The sequence below is a fragment of the Ranitomeya variabilis genome, chromosome 3 (assembly GCF_051348905.1).
Source record: "Ranitomeya variabilis isolate aRanVar5 chromosome 3, aRanVar5.hap1, whole genome shotgun sequence".
In the NCBI taxonomy this organism is placed as follows: Eukaryota; Metazoa; Chordata; class Amphibia; order Anura; family Dendrobatidae; genus Ranitomeya; species Ranitomeya variabilis.
Window position 1 is genome coordinate 783,065,406 of NC_135234.1, and position 24,429 is coordinate 783,089,834.

A 24,429-nucleotide genomic window follows, 5' to 3' on the forward strand; every position below is an offset into this window, starting at 1 on the left:
GGATGCAAGACTATGACCGAGGATACAAGACTATGACAGAGGATGCAAGACTATGACCGAGGATGCAAGACTATGACCGAGGATACAAGACTATGACCGAGGATGCAAGACTATGACCGAGGATGCAAGACTATGACCGAGGATGCAAGACTATGACCGAGGATACAAGACTATGACAGAGGATGCAAGACTGAGGATCGTATGGAAGACTGTCAGCTACTAGCTCCATGCTGACCGATAGATCAACAGTGATCTGATGGTGTGTGATTGGAAAGTGACTGATACCATGATGATGGGTGCACTGAATGGGTGATTAATGATGTTGGGTGTGATGGATGGGTGATTGATGATGTTGGGTGTGATGGATGGCTTATTGATGATGTTGGGTGTGATGGATGGGTGATTGATGATGTTGGGTGTGATGGATGGGTGATTGATGATGTTGGGTGTGATGGATGGGTGATGTTGGGGTGATTGATGGGTGATTGATGATGTTGGGTGTGATGGATGGCTTATTGATGATGTTGGGTGTGATGGATGGGTGATTGATGTTGGGGTGATGGGTGATTGATGATGTTGGGTGTGATAGATGGGTGATTGATGATGTTGGGTGTGATGGATGGGTGATTCATGTTGGGGTGATGATGTTGGGTGTGATGGATGGGTGGTTGATGATGTTGGGTGTGATGATGGATGGGTGATTGATGATGGTAGGTGTGATAGATAGGTGATTGATGATGTTGGGTGTTATGAATGGGTGATGTTGCAGATGACTGATAACATGATATTGATACATGTGTTGGGTGACTGATGACATGCTGTGTGTGATTGATGAGTGATTGATGATGTTGTGGATGATTCTTGGCATTGTGATCAGAGCCATTCTGACGTGGGTGCACATCTCCATGGTGCAGGATCTATGTAGACGTGTAGCAGGCAGTTATATAAGGACATGGATGATATGAAGTCTTAATGGTGCCATGTCCATGGCAGAACTACGGCTAGAGTCAGACATCTTGTTAATATCCCGACCTTTTGTTGCCACTTTCTTGGCTTACAGGACATGCACCCTTCAGGCACGACCACCTCCAATATGCCCAGCTCTCCCCAGTATTTAGGGTGGTGACTTTAGTGGTATAAATGCCATTTCCCTGTGTCACGGGGTCTGCTGCGTGTAATTGGTATCATATCTTGGCAGGTTCATGGGCAGAGCGGTTTACCCTGCACCCACACACCGGAGAGCTGCGTACGGCGGCCCCTATACATCACGCTGAGCGATCCCTCTACACAGTGACCATCCTGGCCCGGGATTCTGGATCTTCTCCCAAGAGTGCAGAGGCCTCCCTCCGCATACAGGTACTTTCTGTATACAGAGAGGTCTGTCCATTACGCTAAAGGTCCAGTGTGTGCATCATATGCATATATTGTATTTCACAGGTGCTACCGTCCTCCAGATACCCAGCCAAGCCGAACCCCGGTGCACTGGTCCTTACACCAATGGAGGGATTACCCCCAGGGTCACTTCTGGGTACTGTTTCTTCTAAGACTTCTCATGGCTCAGCCATCTTTACGCTCCAGGATGACACCAATGGGACTTTTATGGTGGATGGAAGGACTGGTAACATCTTCCTGGTGAAAGACCTAGACTTTGAGTCTCAGCCCCGGTACAGCCTGAGGGTGAGTATAGAGGAGGCGAGAGAAGTCACTGGCGTGTACTTACCTCCTCAAGTAGTGCAAGTTGAGATTGAAGTCCAGGACAGAAATGATCATTCTCCAGTGTTTCCTGAGGACCCGCTGACATTAGTGGTGGCTGAGGATGCTCAAGTGGGTTCTTCTGCCTTCACTTTCGAGGCGATGGACCGGGATGGACCAGGACCAAACAGTCAGGTCCAATATTCCTTGCTACGTCAGGAGCCAGAGCTGGCAGACCGTATATTTCACCTGAATGCAGAGACTGGTGTAATGAGTATAGCTCACCCGCTGGATCGGGAAAAAGTGTCTTCATATCTGCTGACGGTGGAGGCACGAGACTGTGCCCTAAATGCCAGCCAACGTCGTTCCACCTCTGTGACTGCCAGAGTTTTCCTTAGTGATCGCAACGATAACTCACCTCGTTTCATCACACCCTCAACCATATGGTTGTCAGAGGACCTTCCTGTGGGATCTACTGCCCTCTATCTGGTGGCACAAGACCCGGACCTGGGAGAAAATGGACGGATCAGTTATCAACTCACTGGGGGCAATGAAGAGGGCAGATTCCAGATACATCCGAGCACAGGTAAGACTCAGGTCATTGACATCATGAAAAGGCAGCGGTTGTGTACAGGGACAGGGTACAAGACATAGGGAAGTCTGCAGTTCTGTACAGTGTCAGGGTACAAGACATAGGGAAGGCTGCATCTGTGTACTGGGACAGGGTACAAGACATAGGGAAGGCTGCGTCTGTGTACTGGGACAGGGTACAAGACATAGGGAAGGCTGCGTCTGTGTACTGGGACAGGGTACAAGACATAGGGAAGGCTGCGTCTGTGTACTAGGACAGGGTACAAGACATAGGGAAGGCTGCGTCTGTGTACTGGGACAGGGTACAAGACATAGGGAAGGCAGCGTCTGTGTACTGGGACAGGGTACAAGACATAGGGAAGGCTGTGTCTGTGTACTGGGACAGGGTACAAGACATAGGGAAGGCTGCGTCTGTGTACTAGGACAGGGTACAAGACATAGGGAAGGCTGCGTCTGTGTACTGGGACAGGATACAAGACATAGGGAAGGCTGCGTCTGTGTACTGGGACAGGGTACAAGACATAGGGAAGGCTGCGTCTGTGTACTAGGACAGGGTACAAGACATAGGGAAGGCTGCGTCTGTGTACTGGGACAGGGTACAAGACATAGGGAAGGCAGCGTCTGTGTACTGGGACAGGATACAAGACATAGGGAAGGCTGCGTCTGTGTACTGGGACAGGGTACAAGACATAGGGAAGGCTGCGTCTGTGTACTGGGACAGGGTACAAGACATAGGGAAGGCAGCGTCTGTGTACTGGGACAGGGTACAAGACATAGGGAAGGCTGCGTCTGTGTAATGGGACAGGGTACAGACATAGGGAAGGCTGCGTCTGTGTACAGTGTCAGGGTACAAGACATAGGGAAGGCTGCGTCTGTGTAATGGGACAGGGTACAAGACATAGGGAAGGCTGCGTCTGTACTGGGACAGGATACAAGACATAGGGAAGGCTGCATCTGTGTACTGGGACAGGGTACAAGACATAGGGAAGGCTGCGTCTGTGTACTGGGACAGGGTACAAGACATAGGGAAGGCTGCGTCTGTGTACAGTGTCAGGGTACAAGACATAGGGAAGGCTGCGGCTGTGTACAGTGTCAGGGTACAAGACATAGGGAAGGCTGCGTCTGTGTACTGGGACAGGGTACAAGACATAGGGAAGGCTGCGTCTGTGTACTGGGACAGGGTACAAGACATAGGGAAGGCTGCGTCTGTGTACTGGGACAGGGTACATGATGTAGGAAAGGCTGCGGCTGTGTATAGTGACAGGGTACATGATGTAGGGAAGGCTGCGTCTATGTACAGTGTCAGGGTACAAGACATAGGGAAGGCTGCGTGTGTGTACTGGGACAGGGTACAAGACATAGGGAAGGCTGCGTCTGTTTACTGGGACAGGGTACAAGACATAGGGAAGGCTGCGTCTGTGTACAGTGTCAGGGTACAAGACATAGGGAAGGCTGCGTCTGTGTACTGGGACAGGGTACAAGACATAGGGAAGGCTGCGTCTGTGTACGTAGACAGGGTACAAGACATAGGGAAGGCAGCGTCTGTGTACTGGGACAGGATACAAGACATAGGGAAGGCTGCGGCTGTGTACAGTGTCAGGGTACAAGACATAGGAAAGGCTGCGTCTGTGTACTGGGACAGGGTACAAGACATAGGGAAGGCTGCGTCTGTGTACAGTGTCAGGGTACAAGACATAGGGAAGGCTGCGTCTGTGTACTGGGACAGGGTACAAGACATAGGGAAGGCTGCGTCTGTGTACGTGGACAGGGTACAAGACATAGGGAAGGCAGCGTCTGTGTACTGGGACAGGATACAAGACATAGGGAAGGCTGCGGCTGTGTACAGTGTCAGGGTACAAGACATAGGGAAGGCTGCATCTGTGTACTGGGACAGGGTACAAGACATAGGGAAGGCTGCGTCTGTGTACTGGGACAGGGTACAAGACATAGGGAAGGCTGCGTCTGTGTACTAGGACAGGGTACAAGACATAGGGAAGGCTGCGTCTGTGTACTGGGACAGGGTACAAGACATAGGGAAGGCAGCGTCTGTGTACTGGGACAGGATACAAGACATAGGGAAGGCTGCGTCTGTGTACTGGGACAGGGTACAAGACATAGGGAAGGCTGCGTCTGTGTACTGAGACAGGGTACAAGACATAGGGAAGGCTGCGTCTGTGTACTGGGACAGGGTACAAGACATAGGGAAGGCTGTGTCTGTGTACTGGGACAGGGTACAAGACATAGGGAAGGCTGCGGCTGTGTACTGGGACAGGGTACAAGACATAGGGAAGGCTGCGTCTGTGTACTGGGACAGGGTACAAGACATAAGGAAGGCTGCGTCTGTGTACTGGGACAGGGTACAAGACATAAGGAAGGCTGCGTCTGTGTACTGGGACAGGGTACAAGACATAGGGAAGGCTGTGTCTGTGTACTGGGACAGGGTAAAAGACAGGGAAGGCTGCGTCTGTGTACTGGGACAGGGTACAAGACATAGGGAAGGCTGCGTCTGTACTGGGACAGGGTACAGACATAGGGAAGGCTGCGTCTGTGTACTGGGACAGGGTACAAGACATAGGGAAGGCTGCGTCTGTACTGGGACAGGGTACAAGACATAGGGAAGGCTGCGTCTGTGTACTGGGACAGGGTACAAGACATAAGGAAGGCTGCGTCTGTGTACTGGGACAGGGTACAAGACATAAGGAAGGCTGCGTCTGTGTACTGGGACAGGGTACATGATGTAGGAAAGGCTGCGGCTGTATAAGGGGACAGGGGATATGATGTAGGAAAGGCTGTGGCTGTGGATAGTGACAGGGTACATGATGTAAGGAAGGCTGCGGCTGTGTACGGTGACAGTGTTCATGTAGGGAAGGCTGCAGCTGTGTACGGTGACAGTGTTCATGTAGGGAAGGCTGTGGCTGTGTACGGTGACAGTGTTCATGTAGGGAAGGCTGTGGCTGTGTACGGTGACAGTGTTCATGTACGGAAGGCTGTGACTGTGTACGGTGATGTTTATGTAGGGAAGGCTGCGGCTGTGTGCGGTGACAGGGTACAAGACAGGGAAGGCTGCGTCTGTGTACGGGGACAGGATACAAGACAGGGAAGGCTGAGTCTGTACAGTGTCACGGTACAAGACATATGGAAGGCTGCGGCTGTGTACTGGGACAGGATACAAGACAGGGAAGGCTGAGTCTATGTACTGGGACAGGGTACAAGACATAGGGAAGGCTGCGTCTGTGTACTAGGACAGGGTACAAGACATAGGGAAGGCTGCATCTGTGTACTGGGACAGGGTACAAGACATAGGGAAGGCTGCGTCTGTGTACTGGGACAGGGTACAAGACATAGGGAAGGCTGCGTCTGTGTACTGGGACAGGGTACAAGACATAGGGAAGGCTGCGTCTGTGTACTAGGACAGGGTACAAGACATAGGGAAGGCTGCGTCTGTGTACTGGGACAGGGTACAAGACATAGGGAAGGCAGTGTCTGTGTACTGGGACAGGGTACAAGACATAGGGAAGGCTGTGTCTGTGTACTGGGACAGGGTACAAGACATAGGGAAGGCTGCGTCTGTGTACTAGGACAGGGTACAAGACATAGGGAAGGCTGCGTCTGTGTACTGGGACAGGATACAAGACATAGGGAAGGCTGCGTCTGTGTACTGGGACAGGGTACAAGACATAGGGAAGGCTGCGTCTGTGTACTAGGACAGGGTACAAGACATAGGGAAGGCTGCGTCTGTGTACTGGGACAGGGTACAAGACATAGGGAAGGCAGCGTCTGTGTACTGGGACAGGATACAAGACATAGGGAAGGCTGCGTCTGTGTACTGGGACAGGGTACAAGACATAGGGAAGGCTGCGTCTGTGTACTGGGACAGGGTACAAGACATAGGGAAGGCAGCGTCTGTGTACTGGGACAGGGTACAAGACATAGGGAAGGCTGCGTCTGTGTAATGGGACAGGGTACAGACATAGGGAAGGCTGCGTCTGTGTACAGTGTCAGGGTACAAGACATAGGGAAGGCTGCGTCTGTGTAATGGGACAGGGTACAAGACATAGGGAAGGCTGCGTCTGTACTGGGACAGGATACAAGACATAGGGAAGGCTGCATCTGTGTACTGGGACAGGGTACAAGACATAGGGAAGGCTGCGTCTGTGTACTGGGACAGGGTACAAGACATAGGGAAGGCTGCGTCTGTGTACAGTGTCAGGGTACAAGACATAGGGAAGGCTGCGGCTGTGTACAGTGTCAGGGTACAAGACATAGGGAAGGCTGCGTCTGTGTACTGGGACAGGGTACAAGACATAGGGAAGGCTGCGTCTGTGTACTGGGACAGGGTACAAGACAGGGAAGGCTGCGTCTGTACTGGGACAGGGTACAAGACATAGGGAAGGCTGCGTCTGTGTACTGGGACAGGGTACAAGACATAGGGAAGGCTGCGTCTGTGTACTGGGACAGGGTACATGATGTAGGAAAGGCTGCGGCTGTGTATAGTGACAGGGTACATGATGTAGGGAAGGCTGCGTCTATGTACAGTGTCAGGGTACAAGACATAGGGAAGGCTGCGTGTGTGTACTAGGACAGGGTACAAGACATAGGGAAGGCTGCGTCTGTGTACTGGGACAGGGTACAGACATAGGGAAGGCTGCGTCTGTGTACTGGGACAGGGTACAGACATAGGGAAGGCTGCGTCTGTGTACTGGGACAGGGTACAAGACATAGGGAAGGCTGCGTCTGTGTACTGGGACAGGGTACAAGACATAGGGAAGGCTGCTTCTGTGTACGGGGACAGGGTACAGACATAGGGAAGGCTGCGTCTGTACTGGGACAGGGTACAAGACATAGGGAAGGCTCTGTCTGTGTACTGGGACAGGATACAAGACATAGGGAAGGCTGCGTCTGTACGTGGACAGGGTACAAGACATAGGGAAGGCTGCGGCTGTGTACTGGGACAGGGTACAAGACATAAGGAAAGCTGCGGCTGTGTACTGGGACGGTACAAGACATAGGGAAGGCTGCGTCTGTGTACTGGGACAGGGTACAAGACATAGGGAAGGCTGCGTCTGTGTACTGGGACAGGGTACAAGACATAGGGAAGGCTGCGTCTGTGTACTGGGACAGGGTACAAGACATAAGGAAGGCTGCGTCTGTGTACTGGGACAGGGTACAAGACATAGGGAAGGCTGCGTCTGTGTACTGGGACAGGGTACAAGACATAGGGAAGGCTGCGTCTGTGTACTGGGACAGGGTACAAGACATAGGGAAGGCTGCGTCTGTGTACTGGGACAGGGTACAAGACATAAGGAAGGCTGCGTCTGTGTACTGGGACAGGGTACATGATGTAGGGAAGGCTGCGTCTGTGTATAATGACAGGGTACATGATGTAGGAAAGGCTGCGGCTGTATAAGGGGACAGGGTACATGATGTAGGAAAGGCTGCGGCTGTATAAGGGGACAGGGGACATGATGTAGGAAAGGCTGTGGCTGTGGATAGTGACAGGGTACACGATGTAAGGAAGGCTGCGGCTGTGTACGTTGACAGTGCTCATGTACGGAAGGCTGTGACTGTGTATGGTGACAGTGTTTATGTAGGGAAGGCTGCGGCTATGTACAGTGCCAACTTTCATGTAGGGAAGGCTGGGGCTGTGTACGGTGATGTTCATGTAGGGAAGGCTGCGGCTGTGTATGGTGACAGTGTTTATGTAGGGAAGGCTGCGGCTGTGTACGCTAACAGTGATTTTGTAGGGAAGGCTGCGGCTGTGTACGGTGACAGTGTTTAAGTAGGGAAGGCTGTGACTGTGTACGGTGACAGTGTTCATGTAGGGAAGGCTGTGGCTGTGTACGGTGACAGTGTTTATGTAGGGAAGGCTGCGGCTGTGTACAGTGACAGTGTTTATGTAGGGTAGTCTGTGACTGTGTACCGTGACAGTGTTTATGTAGGGTAGTCTGTGGCTGTGTACGGTGACAGTGTTCCTGTAGGGAAGGCTGCGGCTGTGTACGGTGACAGTGTTCATGTAGGGAAGGCTGCGGCTGTGTACGGTGACAGTGTTTATGTAGGGAAGGCTGCGGCTGTGTACGGTGACCGTGTTCATGTAGGGAAGGCTGCGGCTGTGTACGGTGACAGTGTTTATGTAGGGAAGGCTGCGGCTGTGTACGCTAACAGTGATTAGGTAGGGAAGGCTGTGACTGTGTACGGTGCCAGCTTTTATATAGGGAAGGCTGCGGCTGTGTACGGTGACAGTGTTCATGTAGGGAAGGCTGCGACTGTGTACGGTGACAGTGTTCATGTAGGGAAGGTTGTGGCTGTGTACGGTGACAGTGTTTATGTAGAGAAGACTGCGTCTGTGTGCGGTGCCAGCTTTCATGTAGGGAAGGCTGGGGCTGTGTACGGTGACATTGTTTATGTAGGGAAGGCTGAGGCTGTGTACGCTAACAGTGATTATGTAGGGAAGGCTGCGTCTGTGTACGGTGCCAGCTTTTATGTAGGGAAGGCTGCGGCTGTGTATGGTGATGTTCATGTAGGGAAGGCTGCGACTGTGTATGGTGACAGTGTTTATGTAGGGAAGGCTGCGACTGTGTATGGTGACAGTGTTTATGTAGGGTAGGCTGTGACTGTGTACGGTGACAGTGTTTATGTAGGGAAGGTTGTGGCTGTGTATGGTGACAGTTTATGTAGGGAAGGCTGTGACTGTGTACTGTGACAGTGTTTATGTAGGGGAGGCTGCGGCTGTGTACGGTGACAGTGTTTATGTAGGGAAGGCTGTGGCTGTGTACGCTAACAGTGATTATGTAGGGAAGGCTGCGTCTGTGTACGGTGCCAGCTTTTATGTAGGGAAGGCTGCGGCTGTGTATGGTGATGTTCATGTAGGGAAGGCTGCGACTGTGTATGGTGACAGTGTTTATGTAGGGAAGGCTGCGACTGTGTATGGTGACAGTGTTTATGTAGGGTAGGCTGTGACTGTGTACGGTGACAGTGTTTATGTAGGGAAGGTTGTGGCTGTGTATGGTGACAGTTTATGTAGGGAAGGCTGTGACTGTGTACTGTGACAGTGTTTATGTAGGGAAGGCTGCGGCTGTGTACGGTGACAGTGTTTATGTAGGGAAGGCTGCGGCTGTGTACGGTGACAGTGTTCATGTAGGGAAGGCTGCGGCTGTGTACGGTGACAGTGTTTATGTAGGGAAGGCTGCGGCTTTGTACGGTGACAGTGTTCATGTAGGGAAGGCTGCGGCTGTGTACGGTGACAGTGTTCATGTAGGGAAGGTTGTGGCTGTGTACGGTGACAGTGTTTATGTAGAGAAGACTGCGTCTGTGTGCGGTGCCAGCTTTCATGTAGGGAAGGCTGGGGCTGTGTACGGTGACATTGTTTATGTAGGGAAGGCTGAGGCTGTGTACGCTAACAGTGATTATGTAGGGAAGGCTGCGTCTGTGTACGGTGCCAGCTTTTATGTAGGGAAGGCTGCGGCTGTGTATGGTGATGTTCATGTAGGGAAGGCTGCGACTGTGTATGGTGACAGTGTTTATGTAGGGAAGGCTGCGACTGTGTATGGTGACAGTGTTTATGTAGGGTAGGCTGTGACTGTGTACGGTGACAGTGTTTATGTAGGGAAGGTTGTGGCTGTGTATGGTGACAGTTTATGTAGGGAAGGCTGTGACTGTGTACTGTGACAGTGTTTATGTAGGGGAGGCTGCGGCTGTGTACGGTGACAGTGTTTATGTAGGGAAGGCTGTGGCTGTGTACGCTAACAGTGATTATGTAGGGAAGGCTGCGTCTGTGTACGGTGCCAGCTTTTACGTAGGGAAGGCTGCGGCTGTGTATGGTGATGTTCATGTAGGGAAGGCTGCGACTGTGTATGGTGACAGTGTTTATGTAGGGAAGGCTGCGACTGTGTATGGTGACAGTGTTTATGTAGGGAAGGCTGTGACTGTGTACTGTGACAGTGTTTATGTAGGGAAGGCTGCGGCTGTGTACGGTGACAGTGTTTATGTAGGGAAGGCTGCGGCTGTGTACGGTGACAGTGTTCATGTAGGGAAGGCTGCGGCTGTGTACGGTGACAGTGTTTATGTAGGGAAGGCTGCGGCTGTGTACGGTGACAGTGTTTATGTAGGGAAGGCTGTGGCTGTGTACGCTAACAGTGATTATGTAGGGAAGGCTGCGTCTGTGTACGGTGCCAGCTTTTATGTAGGGAAGGCTGCGGCTGTGTATGGTGATGTTCATGTAGGGAAGGCTGCGACTGTGTATGGTGACAGTGTTTATGTAGGGAAGGCTGCGACTGTGTATGGTGACAGTGTTTATGTAGGGTAGGCTGTGACTGTGTACGGTGACAGTGTTTATGTAGGGAAGGTTGTGGCTGTGTATGGTGACAGTTTATGTAGGGAAGGCTGTGACTGTGTACTGTGACAGTGTTTATGTAGGGAAGGCTGCGGCTGTGTACGGTGACAGTGTTTATGTAGGGAAGGCTGCGGCTGTGTACGGTGACAGTGTTCATGTAGGGAAGGCTGCGGCTGTGTACGGTGACAGTGTTTATGTAGGGAAGGCTGCGGCTTTGTACGGTGACAGTGTTCATGTAGGGAAGGCTGCGGCTGTGTACGGTGACAGTGTTCATGTAGGGAAGGTTGTGGCTGTGTACGGTGACAGTGTTTATGTAGAGAAGACTGCGTCTGTGTGCGGTGCCAGCTTTCATGTAGGGAAGGCTGGGGCTGTGTACGGTGACATTGTTTATGTAGGGAAGGCTGAGGCTGTGTACGCTAACAGTGATTATGTAGGGAAGGCTGCGTCTGTGTACGGTGCCAGCTTTTATGTAGGGAAGGCTGCGGCTGTGTATGGTGATGTTCATGTAGGGAAGGCTGCGACTGTGTATGGTGACAGTGTTTATGTAGGGAAGGCTGCGACTGTGTATGGTGACAGTGTTTATGTAGGGTAGGCTGTGACTGTGTACGGTGACAGTGTTTATGTAGGGAAGGTTGTGGCTGTGTATGGTGACAGTTTATGTAGGGAAGGCTGTGACTGTGTACTGTGACAGTGTTTATGTAGGGGAGGCTGCGGCTGTGTACGGTGACAGTGTTTATGTAGGGAAGGCTGTGGCTGTGTACGCTAACAGTGATTATGTAGGGAAGGCTGCGTCTGTGTACGGTGCCAGCTTTTACGTAGGGAAGGCTGCGGCTGTGTATGGTGATGTTCATGTAGGGAAGGCTGCGACTGTGTATGGTGACAGTGTTTATGTAGGGAAGGCTGCGACTGTGTATGGTGACAGTGTTTATGTAGGGAAGGCTGTGACTGTGTACTGTGACAGTGTTTATGTAGGGAAGGCTGCGGCTGTGTACGGTGACAGTGTTTATGTAGGGAAGGTTGTGGCTGTGTATGGTGACAGTTTATGTAGGAAAGGCTGCGGCTGTGTACGGTGACAGTGTTTATGTAGGGGAGGCTGCGGCTGTGTACGGTGACAGTGTTTATGTAGGGAAGGCTGTGGCTGTGTACGCTAACAGTGATTATGTAGGGAAGGCTGCGTCTGTGTACGGTGCCAGCTTTTACGTAGGGAAGGCTGCGGCTGTGTATGGTGATGTTCATGTAGGGAAGGCTGCGACTGTATGGTGACAGTGTTTATGTAGGGAAGGCTGCGACTGTGTATGGTGACAGTGTTTATGTAGGGAAAGCTGCGACTGTGTATGGTGACAGTGTTTATGTAGGGAAGGCTGTGACTGTGTACTGTGACAGAGTTTATGTAGGGAAGGCTGTGACTGTGTACTGTGACAGTGTTTATGTAGGGGAGGTTGCGGCTGTGTACGGTGACAGTGTTTATGTAGGGAAGGCTGTGGCTGTGTACGCTAACAGTGATTATGTAGGGAAGGCTGCGTCTGTGTACGGTGCCAGCTTTTACGTAGGGAAGGCTGCGGCTGTGTATGGTGATGTTCATGTAGGGAAGGCTGCGACTGTGTATGGTGACAGTGTTTATGTAGGGAAGGCTGCGACTGTGTATGGTGACAGTGTTTATGTAGGGAAGGCTGTGACTGTGTACTGTGACAGTGTTTATGTAGGGAAGGCTGCGGCTGTGTACGGTGACAGTGTTTATGTAGGGAAGGCTGCGGCTGTGTACGGTGACAGTGTTCATGTAGGGAAGGCTGCGGCTGTGTACGGTGACAGTGTTTATGTAGGGAAGGCTGCGGCTGTGTACGGTGACAGTGTTTATGTAGGGAAGGCTGCGGCTGTGTACGGTGACAGTGTTCATGTAGGGAAGGCTGCGGCTGTGTACGGTGACAGTGTTTATGTAGGGAAGGCTGCGGCTGTGTACGGTGACAGTGTTTATGTAGGGAAGGCTGTGGCTGTGTACGCTAACAGTGATTATGTAGGGAAGGCTGCGTCTGTGTACGGTGCCAGCTTTTATGTAGGGAAGGCTGCGGCTGTGTATGGTGATGTTCATGTAGGGAAGGCTGCGACTGTGTATGGTGACAGTGTTTATGTAGGGAAGGCTGCGACTGTGTATGGTGACAGTGTTTATGTAGGGTAGGCTGTGACTGTGTACGGTGACAGTGTTTATGTAGGGAAGGTTGTGGCTGTGTATGGTGACAGTTTATGTAGGGAAGGCTGTGACTGTGTACTGTGACAGTGTTTATGTAGGGAAGGCTGCGGCTGTGTACGGTGACAGTGTTTATGTAGGGAAGGCTGCGGCTGTGTACGGTGACAGTGTTCATGTAGGGAAGGCTGCGGCTGTGTACGGTGACAGTGTTTATGTAGGGAAGGCTGCGGCTTTGTACGGTGACAGTGTTCATGTAGGGAAGGCTGCGGCTGTGTACGGTGACAGTGTTCATGTAGGGAAGGTTGTGGCTGTGTACGGTGACAGTGTTTATGTAGAGAAGACTGCGTCTGTGTGCGGTGCCAGCTTTCATGTAGGGAAGGCTGGGGCTGTGTACGGTGACATTGTTTATGTAGGGAAGGCTGAGGCTGTGTACGCTAACAGTGATTATGTAGGGAAGGCTGCGTCTGTGTACGGTGCCAGCTTTTATGTAGGGAAGGCTGCGGCTGTGTATGGTGATGTTCATGTAGGGAAGGCTGCGACTGTGTATGGTGACAGTGTTTATGTAGGGAAGGCTGCGACTGTGTATGGTGACAGTGTTTATGTAGGGTAGGCTGTGACTGTGTACGGTGACAGTGTTTATGTAGGGAAGGTTGTGGCTGTGTATGGTGACAGTTTATGTAGGGAAGGCTGTGACTGTGTACTGTGACAGTGTTTATGTAGGGGAGGCTGCGGCTGTGTACGGTGACAGTGTTTATGTAGGGAAGGCTGTGGCTGTGTACGCTAACAGTGATTATGTAGGGAAGGCTGCGTCTGTGTACGGTGCCAGCTTTTACGTAGGGAAGGCTGCGGCTGTGTATGGTGATGTTCATGTAGGGAAGGCTGCGACTGTGTATGGTGACAGTGTTTATGTAGGGAAGGCTGCGACTGTGTATGGTGACAGTGTTTATGTAGGGAAGGCTGTGACTGTGTACTGTGACAGTGTTTATGTAGGGAAGGCTGCGGCTGTGTACGGTGACAGTGTTTATGTAGGGAAGGTTGTGGCTGTGTATGGTGACAGTTTATGTAGGAAAGGCTGCGGCTGTGTACGGTGACAGTGTTTATGTAGGGGAGGCTGCGGCTGTGTACGGTGACAGTGTTTATGTAGGGAAGGCTGTGGCTGTGTACGCTAACAGTGATTATGTAGGGAAGGCTGCGTCTGTGTACGGTGCCAGCTTTTACGTAGGGAAGGCTGCGGCTGTGTATGGTGATGTTCATGTAGGGAAGGCTGCGACTGTATGGTGACAGTGTTTATGTAGGGAAGGCTGCGACTGTGTATGGTGACAGTGTTTATGTAGGGAAAGCTGCGACTGTGTATGGTGACAGTGTTTATGTAGGGAAGGCTGTGACTGTGTACTGTGACAGAGTTTATGTAGGGAAGGCTGTGACTGTGTACTGTGACAGTGTTTATGTAGGGGAGGTTGCGGCTGTGTACGGTGACAGTGTTTATGTAGGGAAGGCTGTGGCTGTGTACGCTAACAGTGATTATGTAGGGAAGGCTGCGTCTGTGTACGGTGCCAGCTTTTACGTAGGGAAGGCTGCGGCTGTGTATGGTGATGTTCATGTAGGGAAGGCTGCGACTGTGTATGGTGACAGTGTTTATGTAGGGAAGGCTGCGACTGTGTATGGTGACAGTGTTTATGTAGGGAAGGCTGTGACTGTGTACTGTGACAGTGTTTATGTAGGGAAGGCTGCGGCTGTGTACGGTGACAGTGTTTATGTAGGGAAGGCTGCGGCTGTGTACGGTGACAGTGTTCATGTAGGGAAGGCTGCGGCTGTGTACGGTGACAGTGTTTATGTAGGGAAGGCTGCGGCTGTGTACGGTGACAGTGTTTATGTAGGGAAGGCTGCGGCTGTGTACGGTGACAGTGTTCATGTAGGGAAGGCTGCGGCTGTGTACGGTGACAGTGTTTATGTAGGGAAGGCTGCGGCTGTGTACGGTGACAGTGTTTATGTAGGGAAGGCTGTGGCTGTGTACGGTGACAGTGTTTATGTAGGGAAGGCTGCGGCTGTGTACGGTGACAGTGTTCATGTAGGGAAGGCTGCGGCTGTGTACGGTGACAGTGTTCATGTAGGGAAGGTTGTGGCTGTGTACGGTGACAGTGTTTATGTAGAGAAGACTGCGTCTGTGTACGGTGCCAGCTTTCATGTAGGGAAGGCTGGGGCTGTGTACGGTGACATTGTTTATGTAGGGAAGGGTGTGGCTGTGTATGGTGACAGTCTTTATGTAGGGAAGGCTGTGGCTGTGTACGGTGACAGTGTTTATGTAGGGAAGGCTTCGGCTGTGTACGCTAACAGTGATTATGTAGGGAAGGCTGCGTCTGTGTACGGTGCCAGCTTTTATGTAGGGAAGGCTGCGGCTGTGTACGGTGACAGTGTTTATGTAGTGAAGGCTGCGGCTGTGTACGGTGACAGTGTTTATGTAGTGAAGGCTGCGGCTGTGTACGGTGACAGTGTTCATGTAGGGAAGGCTGCGGCTGTGTTCGGTGACAGTGTTTATGTAGTGAAGGCTGCGGCTGTGTACGGTGACAGTGTTCATGTAGGGAAGGCTGCGACTGTGTACGGTGACAGTGTTTATGTAGGGAAGGCTGTGACTGTGTACAGTGACAGTGTTCATGTAGGGAAGGCTGCGACTGTATGGTGACAGTGTTTATGTAGGGTAGGCTGTGACTGTGTACGGTGACAGTGTTTATGTAGGGAAGGTTGTGGCTGTGTATGGTGACAGTTTATGTAGGAAAGGCTGCGGCTGTGTACGGTGACAGTGTTTATGTAGGGAAGGCTGTGACTGTGTACGGTGATGTTCATGTAGGGAAGGTTTCGGCTGTGTACGGTGACAGTGTTTATGTAGGGAAGGCTTCGGCTGTGTATGGTGACAGTGTTCATGTAGGGAAGGCTGCGACTGTGTACGGTGACAGTGTTTATGTAGGGAAGGCTGCGGCTGTGTACGGTGATGTTCATGTAGGGAAGGCTTTGGCTGTGTACGGTGACAGTGTTCAAGTTGGGAATGCTTCGGCTGTGTACGGTGACAGTGTTTATGTAGGGAAGGCTGCGGCTGTGTACGGTGACAGTGTTCAAGTAGGGAAGGCTGCGGCTGTGTACGGTGACAGTGTTCATGTAGGGAAGGCTGCGGCTGTGTACGGTGACAGTGTTCATGTAGGGAAGGTTGTGGCTGTGTACGGTGACAGTGTTTATGTAGAGAAGACTGCGTCTGTGTACGGTGCCAGCTTTCATGTAGGGAAGGCTGGGGCTGTGTACGGTGACACTGTTTATGTAGGGAAGGCTGCGGCTGTGTACGGTGACAGTGTTTATGTAGGGAAGGCTTCGGCTGTGTACGCTAACAGTGATTATGTAGTGAAGGCTGGGTCTGTGTACGGCGCCAGCTTTTATGTAGGGAAGGCTGCGGCTGTGTACGGTGACAGTGTTCATGTAGGGAAGGCTGCGACTGTGTACGGTGACAATGTTCATATAGGGAAGGCTGTGACTGTGTATGGTGACAGTGTTTATGTAGGGTAGGCTGTGACTGTGTACGGTGACAGTGTTTATGTAGGGAAGGTTGTGGCTGTGTATGGTGACAATTTATGTAGGGAAGGCTGTGACTGTGTACCGTGACAGTGTTTATGTAGGGAAGGCTGCGGCTGTGTACGGTGACAGTGTTTATGTAGGGAAGGCTGTGACTGTGTACGGTGACAGTGTTCATGTAGGGAAGGCTGTGACTGTGTACCGTGACAGTGTTTATGTAGGGAAGGCTGTGACTGTGTATGGTGATGTTCATGTAGGGAAGGCAGCGGCTGTGTACGGTGACAGTGTTTATGTAGGAAAGGCTGCGGCTTTGTACGATGACAGCATTCATGTAGGGAAGGCTTCGGCTGTGTACAGTGACAGCGTTCATGTAGGGAAGGCTGCGGCTCTGTTCAGGAAGGGAAGGATGCGGCTGTGTATGGTGACAGTGTTCATGTAGGGAAGGCTGCAGGCTGCGGCTGTGTACGGTGACAGTGTTCAAGTTGGGAAGGCTTCGGCTGTGTACGGTGACAGTGTTTATGTAGGGAAGGTTGTGGCTGTGTACGGTGACAGTGTTTATGTAGGGAAGGCTGCGGCTGTGTACCGTGACAGTGTTTATGTAGGGAAGGCTGTGACTGTGTATGGTGATGTTCATGTAGGGAAGGCAGCGGCTGTGTACGGTGACTGTGTTTATGTAGGGAAGGCTGCGGCTGTGTACGGTGACAGTGTTCATGTAGGGAAGGCTGCGACTGTACGGTGACAGTGTTTATGTAGGGAAGGCTTCGGCTGTGTACGGTGACAGTGTTTATGTAGGGAAGGCTGTGACTGTGTACGGTGACAGTGTTCATGTAGGGAAGGCTGCGACTGTGTACGGTGATGTTCATGTAGGGAAGGCTTCGGCTGTGTACGGTGACAGTGTTTATGTAGGGAAGGCTGCGGCTGTGTACGGTGACAGTGTTTATGTAGGGAAGGCTGTGACTGTGTACGGTGACAGTGTTCATGTAGGGAAGGCTGCGACTGTACGGTGACAGTGTTCATGTAGGGAAGGCTGTGGCTGTGTACGGTGACAGTGTTCATGTAGGGAAGGCTGCGGCTGTGTACTGTGACAGTATTCATGTAGGGAAGGCTTCGGCTGTGTACGGTGACAGTGTTTATGTAGGGAAGGTTGCGGCTTTGTACGGTGACAGCATTCATGTAGGGAAGGCTTCGGCTGTGTACAGTGACAGCGTTCATGTAGGGAAGGCTGGGGCTGTGTACGGTGACAGTGTTCATGTAGGGAAGGCTGCGGCTCTGTTCATGTAGGGAAGGATGGGGCTGTGTACGGTGACAGTGTTCATGTAGGGAAGGCTGCAGGCTGCGGCTGTGTACGGTGACAGTGTTCAAGTTGGGAAGGCTTCGGCTGTGTACGGTGACATTGTTTATGTAGGGAAGGCTGTGGCTTTGTACGGTGACAGTGTTTATGTAGGGAAGGCTAGGACTGTGTATGGTGACAGTGTTTATGTAGGGAAGGCTGTGACTGTGTACGGTGACAGTGTTTATGTAGGGAAGGCTGTGACTGTGTACGGTGACAGTGTTTATGTAGGGAAGGCTGGGACTGTGTATGGTGACAGTGTTTATGTAGGGAAGGCTGTGGCTGTGTACGGTGACAGTGTTTATGTAGGGAAGGCTGCGGCTGTGTACGGTGACAGTGTTCATGTAGGGAAGGCTGGGACTGTGTATGGTGACAGTGTTTATGTAGGGAAGGCTGTGGCTGTGTACGGTGACAGTGTTTATGTAGGGAAGGCTGCGGCTGTGTACGGTGACAGTGTTCATGTAGGGAAGGCTGCGGCTGTGTACGGTGACAGTGTTCATGTAGGTAAGGCTGGGGCTGTGTACGGTGACAGTGTTTATGTAGGGAAGGTTGTGACTGTGTATGGTGACAGTTTATGTATTGAAGGCTGTGACTGTGTACCGTGACAGTGTTTATGTAGGGAAGGCTGCGGCTGTGTACGGTGACAGTGTTTATGTAGGGAAGGTTGTGGCTGTGTATGGTGACAGTTTATGTATTGAAGGCTGTGACTGTGTACCGTGACAGTGTTTATGTAGGGAAGGCTGCGGCTGTGTACGGTGACAGTGTTTATGTAGGGAAGGCTGGGGCTGTGTACGGTGACATTGTTTATGTAGGGAAGGCTGTGACTGTGTATGGTGATGTTCATGTAGGGAAGGCAGCGGCTGTGTACGGTGACAGTGTTTATGTAGGGAAGGCTGTGACTGTGTACGATGACAGTGTTCATGTAGGGAAGGCTGCGGCTGTGTACCGTGACAGTGTTTATGTAGGGAAGGCTGCGGCTTTGTACTGTGACAGTGTTTATGTAGGGAAGGCTGCGGCTGTGTATGGTGATGTTCATGTAGGGAAGGCTTCGGCTATGTATGGTGACAGTGTTTATGTAGGGAAGGCTTTGGCTGTGTACGGTGACAGTGTTCATGTAGGGAAGGCTGCGGCTGTGTACGGTGACAGTGTTTATGTAGGGAAGGCTTTGGCTGTGTACGGTGACAGTGTTCATGTAGGGAAGGCTGCGGCTGTGTACGGTGACAGTCTTCATGTAGGGAAGGCTGCGGCTGTGTACGGTGACAGTGTTCATGTAGGGAAGGCTGTGACTGTGTACGGTGACAGTGTTTATGTAGGGAAGGTTGTGGCTGTGTATGGTGACAGTTTATGTATTGAAGGCTGTGACTGTGTACCGTGACAGTGTTTATGTAGGGAAGGCTGTGGCTGTGTACGGTGACTGTGTTTATGTAGGGAAGGCTGTGACTGTGTATGGTGATGTTCATGTAGGGAAGGCAGCGGCTGTGTACGGTGACAGTGTTTATGTAGGGAAGACTGTGTACGATGACAGTGTTCATGTAGGGAAGGCTGCGGCTGTGTACCGTGACAGTGTTTATGTAGGGAAGGCTGTGACTGTGTACCGTGACAGTGTTTATGTAGGGAAGGCTGCGGCTTTGTACGGTGACAGTGTTTATGTAAGGAAGGCTGCGGCTGTGTATGGTGATGTTCATGTAGGGAAGGCTTCGGCTATGTATGGTGACAGTGTTCATGTAGGGAAGGCTGCGACTGTGTACGGTGACAGTTTTTATGTAGTGAAGGCTGCGGATGTGTACGGTGACAGTGTTCATGTAGGGAAGGCTTCGGCTGTGTACAGTGACAGTGTTCATGTAGGGAAGGCTGCGGCTGTGTACGGTGACAGTGTTTATGTAGGGAAGGCTTCGGCTATGTACGGTGACAGTGTTTATGTAGGGAAGGCTTCGGCTCTGTACGGTGACAGTGTTTATGTAGGGAAGGCTTCGGCTATGTACGGTGACAGTGTTTATGTAGGGAAGGCTGCGGCTGTGTACGGTGACAGTGTTTATGTAGGGGAAGGCTTCGGCTGTGTACGGTGACAGTGTTTATGTAGGGAAGGCTTCGGCTATGTACGGTGACAGTGTTTATGTAGGGAAGGCTTCGGCTGTGTACGGTGACAGTGTTTATGTAGGGAAGGCTGCGGCTGTGTACGGTGACAGTGTTTATGTAGGGAAGGCTGCGGCTGTGTACGGTGACAGTGTTTATGTAGGGAAGGCTTCGGCTATGTACGGTGACAGTGTTTATGTAGGGAAGGCTTCGGCTCTGTACGGTGACAGTGTTTATGTAGGGAAGGCTGCGGCTGTGTACGGTGACAGTGTTTATGTAGGGAAGGCTGCGGCTGTGTACGGTTACAGTGTTTATGTAGGGAAGGCTTCGGCTATGTACGGTGACAGTGTTTATGTAGGGAAGGCTTCGGCTCTGTACGGTGACAGTGTTTATGTAGGGAAGGCTGCTGCTTTGTATTATGATGGAATTTTGGGTTTAAGTAGATTATTATTTCCTTTTCTACAACAGGAGTAAAGTCTTATTTAGCTGAACCAATGACCTCTTAAGGTTCCTCCGTAAGGCCATTCATTCTCCTTATCAGAAGGTGTATGTTGCTCACCATGGAAGCAGAAATGCAGTGTAGTCAGCCATGTATATAAGGCTTGCCAGTGTCTGTGACTGATGGCTTACTAGCGCTACTGCCTGTGAATTATGTAATGTGGCCGGTCATTGTAGTGTTGGTCTTCCTTATGTTCTGGCACGTTAGTAGCAATGATGGGGCTGCAGTAATATTCCCAGACATTATTTGTGCCCACCGCATGATCTGGTCTTTGCAGGCGCTCTGTCAGTGGTCCGGGCTTTAGACCGTGAAGAGACAGCTGGGTATAACCTGACGGTGGTAGTCATGGATTACGGCTCTCCACGGCTGTCCAGCACACAGACACTTTCCGTCTCCGTTCTTGATGTGAATGATGAGATTCCTGCCTTTGAGAAAACACAGTATGAGGGCAATGTCAAGGAAAATCAAGTGGCGGGCTCCACTGTCCTCAGACTACAGGCGGTGGACCGCGATCTTGGTGAGTACGGGGTTGTGCAGGGATGAAATTAATGGAAATTTGGGGTTTTAATGAAAAACTGTCATCCCCCCAATCTTATATATTATTCAGGCCCTGGAGGACATGTCACGTATGGAGGCATCACGAGCGATGAATTCTCACTCGATCCTCAAAGTGGAGTCCTCACTACAAAGAAGCCACTTGACCGTGAGAAAAGACAGATCTACAAGCTGATAGGTAAATATAAAACAGCACGTCATCCGTGAGACGCACATCGCTACATGTACATGTATACTGACGTTATGGCCCATCATGTGTTGTAGCATACGCCCGGGATGGAGGCTCGCCACCAAAGGTTTCTGAGGTCAGGATCCTCATTACTGTTGGAGATGAGAATGACAACGCTCCCGTATTCCAGACAGACAGCATCTTCCTTGAAGTTCCAGAGAATCAGGAGCCAATGACACTATGTGTCCTCCGAGCCTGGGACTTGGACGTGGGAAGTAACGGGCAGCTACAATATCGTCTGATAGGTGAGTGTCCTTCACATGTCCCTCACTTCTGCAGATGCATGGAAGATAATACCACTATTATATTACCACTAATGCTGGCTGCACATGAAGTCATAGTAATTTAGGTTCATGGCACCATGTTTCTCGTTAACTAATAGTTTCTTTGGTTCCTGATGCCATATTTCTCATTGACATCAAAGATCATATCTTAGGTTCCCTGCATCATGTTTCTCATTGACTTCCATGATGATATCTTAGGTTTCTGATCCCATGTTTCACAATAACTTACATGATATTAACTTAGATTTCTGAATATACAGTGGGGAAAAAAGTATGTAGTCAGCCACCAATTGTGCAAGTTCTCCGACTTAAAGAGATGAGAGAGGCCTGTAATTGACATCATAGGTAGACCACAACTATGAGAGTCACAATGAGAAAACAAATCCAGAAACTCACCTTGTCTGCTTTAGCAAGATTTATTTTGCTAATTATGGTGGAAAATAAGTATTTGGTCATTAACAAAAGGTCGCTGAGCAACACGGTCTTTCAACTCCCTCCAAAGGTTTTCTATGTGGTTGAGATCTGGAGACCGGCTCGGCCACTCCAGGACCTTCATATGCTTCTTGCGAAGCCACTCCTTCATTGCCCTGGTGGTGTGCTTGGGATCATTATCATGCTGAAAGACCCATCCACGTTTCATCTTCAATGCCCTTGCTGATGGAAGGAGGTTTGCACTCAAAATCTCACAATACATGGCCCCATTCATTCTTTCATGTACGCGGATCAGTCGTCCTGGTCCCTTAGCAGAGAAACAGCCCCAAAGCATGATGTTGCCACTGTCACAAATCACAGGGTGTATATTTTAATCATCCCAACGCTGACACCAAATTTGTCATGAACCGGGGCTGTTTGGTTGCCCCAATTCTTTTCTGAAGGGGATTTATCTATAGCCCACTTCCCAGTTCTGGTTTGGAACTCGCAGCTCTCTGGCGCCCCCCTCAGGTCAGACAGGGTACGGCACCTAGGATAATTAGTTGCCAGAAGAGCTGCCTGCTATGTACTGGCTAATGGACACACTGCAGAGAGGGCGATATAACTACTCTCACTCAGGCAGGAACAATAATTATCAACGCCACCGTCGCTGCCAGAGTTACCCACCAGCGCAGGACACTGCCATTGCCAACAGCTCCTATTCCTGAGTTGGTAATGGGTCAGGAGTCAACCCAATTAGTAGCGTAATTTACTTCAGAGGACGTGACAGTACGTTATAGAGCAAGGAGAAACTAAGCTAGTAATTTTATATATTTTACTCCAAAAAGTAGGCAGCGTTTACAAAAGTGTAAAAAGAAGACAAGTATCGTATGTACAGACAATTACAAAAATAACAGGGATTAAAGGTGAAAATCAACTTACAGTTCTTTCATATCAATCAATGGTACGCCATGTAATGGCGGGGGGAAGGGATCTTCTCAAAATCATCAGGTCAGATTGCACAGCCTGTCGTAGCTGAATCCTCCAGCAAAAGACCCTCCCTTGTCTGGGCCTCTGAGTTTTATACCTTTGCCCAAAACTAAGGGTCTCCTGTTATGATCTGGTGGCCTAGGAGCAGCATGAGACGTACTCTGGAGAAGGTGGTACCTGTACTGACCGCAGACCCTGAACTTAACACCGCAACTAGAAGTAGCCGTGGAATGTACCTAACACTCCCTAGACATCTCGACACAGCCGGAGGACTAATTACCCCTAGAGATAGAAAAGGGAAAACTATCTTGCCTCAGAGAAAATCCCCAAAGGATAGACAGCCCCCCACAAATATTGACTGTGAGAGGAGAGGGAAATAACATACTGTGATATAGTGACCCCTGTAACAGGTAGGGGGCGCTGCATGGTCTCTCCGGTATGTGCACGGAGTCGTATTGAGGCCGTGAGAATCGACCTGCAGTGATGTCAGGATCACGTGACCAGCTCAGGTGATCCATTACTGTGGGTGTGGTTAGAGGTACATAACCTGACCAGGGTGTGGGTCACATGGTCCCCTGTGTGGTGCCAGTGTTTGGATCTGTGAGGTCCAAGTGCAAGGTCCTGGAAGCCTGTGCATGAGCTGTGTGCTCCCGTGTTGGAAGACCTGAAAGGAGGCTTCCTGTGTATGCACATGGTTTGGACCTGGTGGCCTGGGTGTTGGACTAAGTCCTGAATAGCACCCAGACAGGCCACGGCCTCTGTGTTGAACGGTCCCAGGTTGGATGGACGTTCTGAAGACCACAGTGTGATCATGGTCCTGGACAGTCTGTGTTAGAAGCTCCTGTGAGTGGAGTCTTCTTGGAGCACCTGAGAGACTGTGGACCTGGATGATCGGCGTTGGGGAAGCTACCGTCCTTCGGTGGCTCTGGACTGACTGAGGTGTGCCGGCCAGGCAAGTTGGTGAACCCCGTTAGGCAGTTTCCCCAGGAGTGAGGACTGACGAGGAGTCAGCAGATGGAGCAGGAGCTCCCATAAGGTACCTCCATAAGCTGTTGGTGCTTGTAACCTGAACTGTGTAGTAACCCGTGGCAACTGGTCAGTGAGGACCAGCGTGTTTAGTTGCCACAGAATGAGGATATGAAACGTGATGTGATGTCCTGGTACAGTGTGTAAATGGACTGTTCACGATGTGGTTTATGATACCCTAATAAACCAGATAGACTGTTTTGTTTTAAAAACCCGTGCCCGTGTGCTGAATATCGCGGCCAAGCGAGTGTCCCCCAATACACTCAGTAAGAATAGTCTTACATTATCTTACATTTGGTGCTCGAATGCGGGCAGCGATCCAGCACGCACACGTGGAGTTAATTGCTGTGGCTCGGCGGGGCCATGAAGCTGACAAGTGTCTGGCTGTAACTCGGCGGGGTTACGAAGGGGACAAGCGGCGTCCTGTGGATCGACGGGTCCACGAAGTCGGCGGTAGAGCCTTGTGGAGCGTAGCTGCAGTGGCGGCAAGAGGTTCCACAGCAGGCGGAGCTGCAGTGGCTTGTGGTTGGCAGTACCAGCAGGAGCTGGTGAAGTGACGTATAAAAGAAAAAAAAAAAAAAAATGTTTAATTTTTTTTTTTCTCTCCCTTTTCTGCCAAGTTGTGCTGACTCTTAAAGGGCCAGTACAAGCCCAGAGACAAAGGGGTGTACTGTGCGAACTGG

At 50.9% G+C, this 24,429-nt stretch overlaps 1 protein-coding gene across 1 annotated transcript in view; it reads left to right on the forward strand.

The window, feature by feature from the left end:
• The window catches only part of DCHS1 (dachsous cadherin-related 1), a 159,308-nt gene that overhangs the window by 62,444 nt on the left and 72,435 nt on the right, over positions 1–24,429 (forward strand). Inside the window, exons 9-13 of the mRNA XM_077298984.1 lie at positions 1,199–1,356; positions 1,438–2,278; positions 20,529–20,768; positions 20,859–20,984; positions 21,071–21,280. Of these exons, the coding sequence (XP_077155099.1) occupies positions 1,199–1,356; positions 1,438–2,278; positions 20,529–20,768; positions 20,859–20,984; positions 21,071–21,280 (1,575 nt within the window). The remainder of the gene's footprint in view (positions 1–1,198; positions 1,357–1,437; positions 2,279–20,528; positions 20,769–20,858; positions 20,985–21,070; positions 21,281–24,429) is intronic.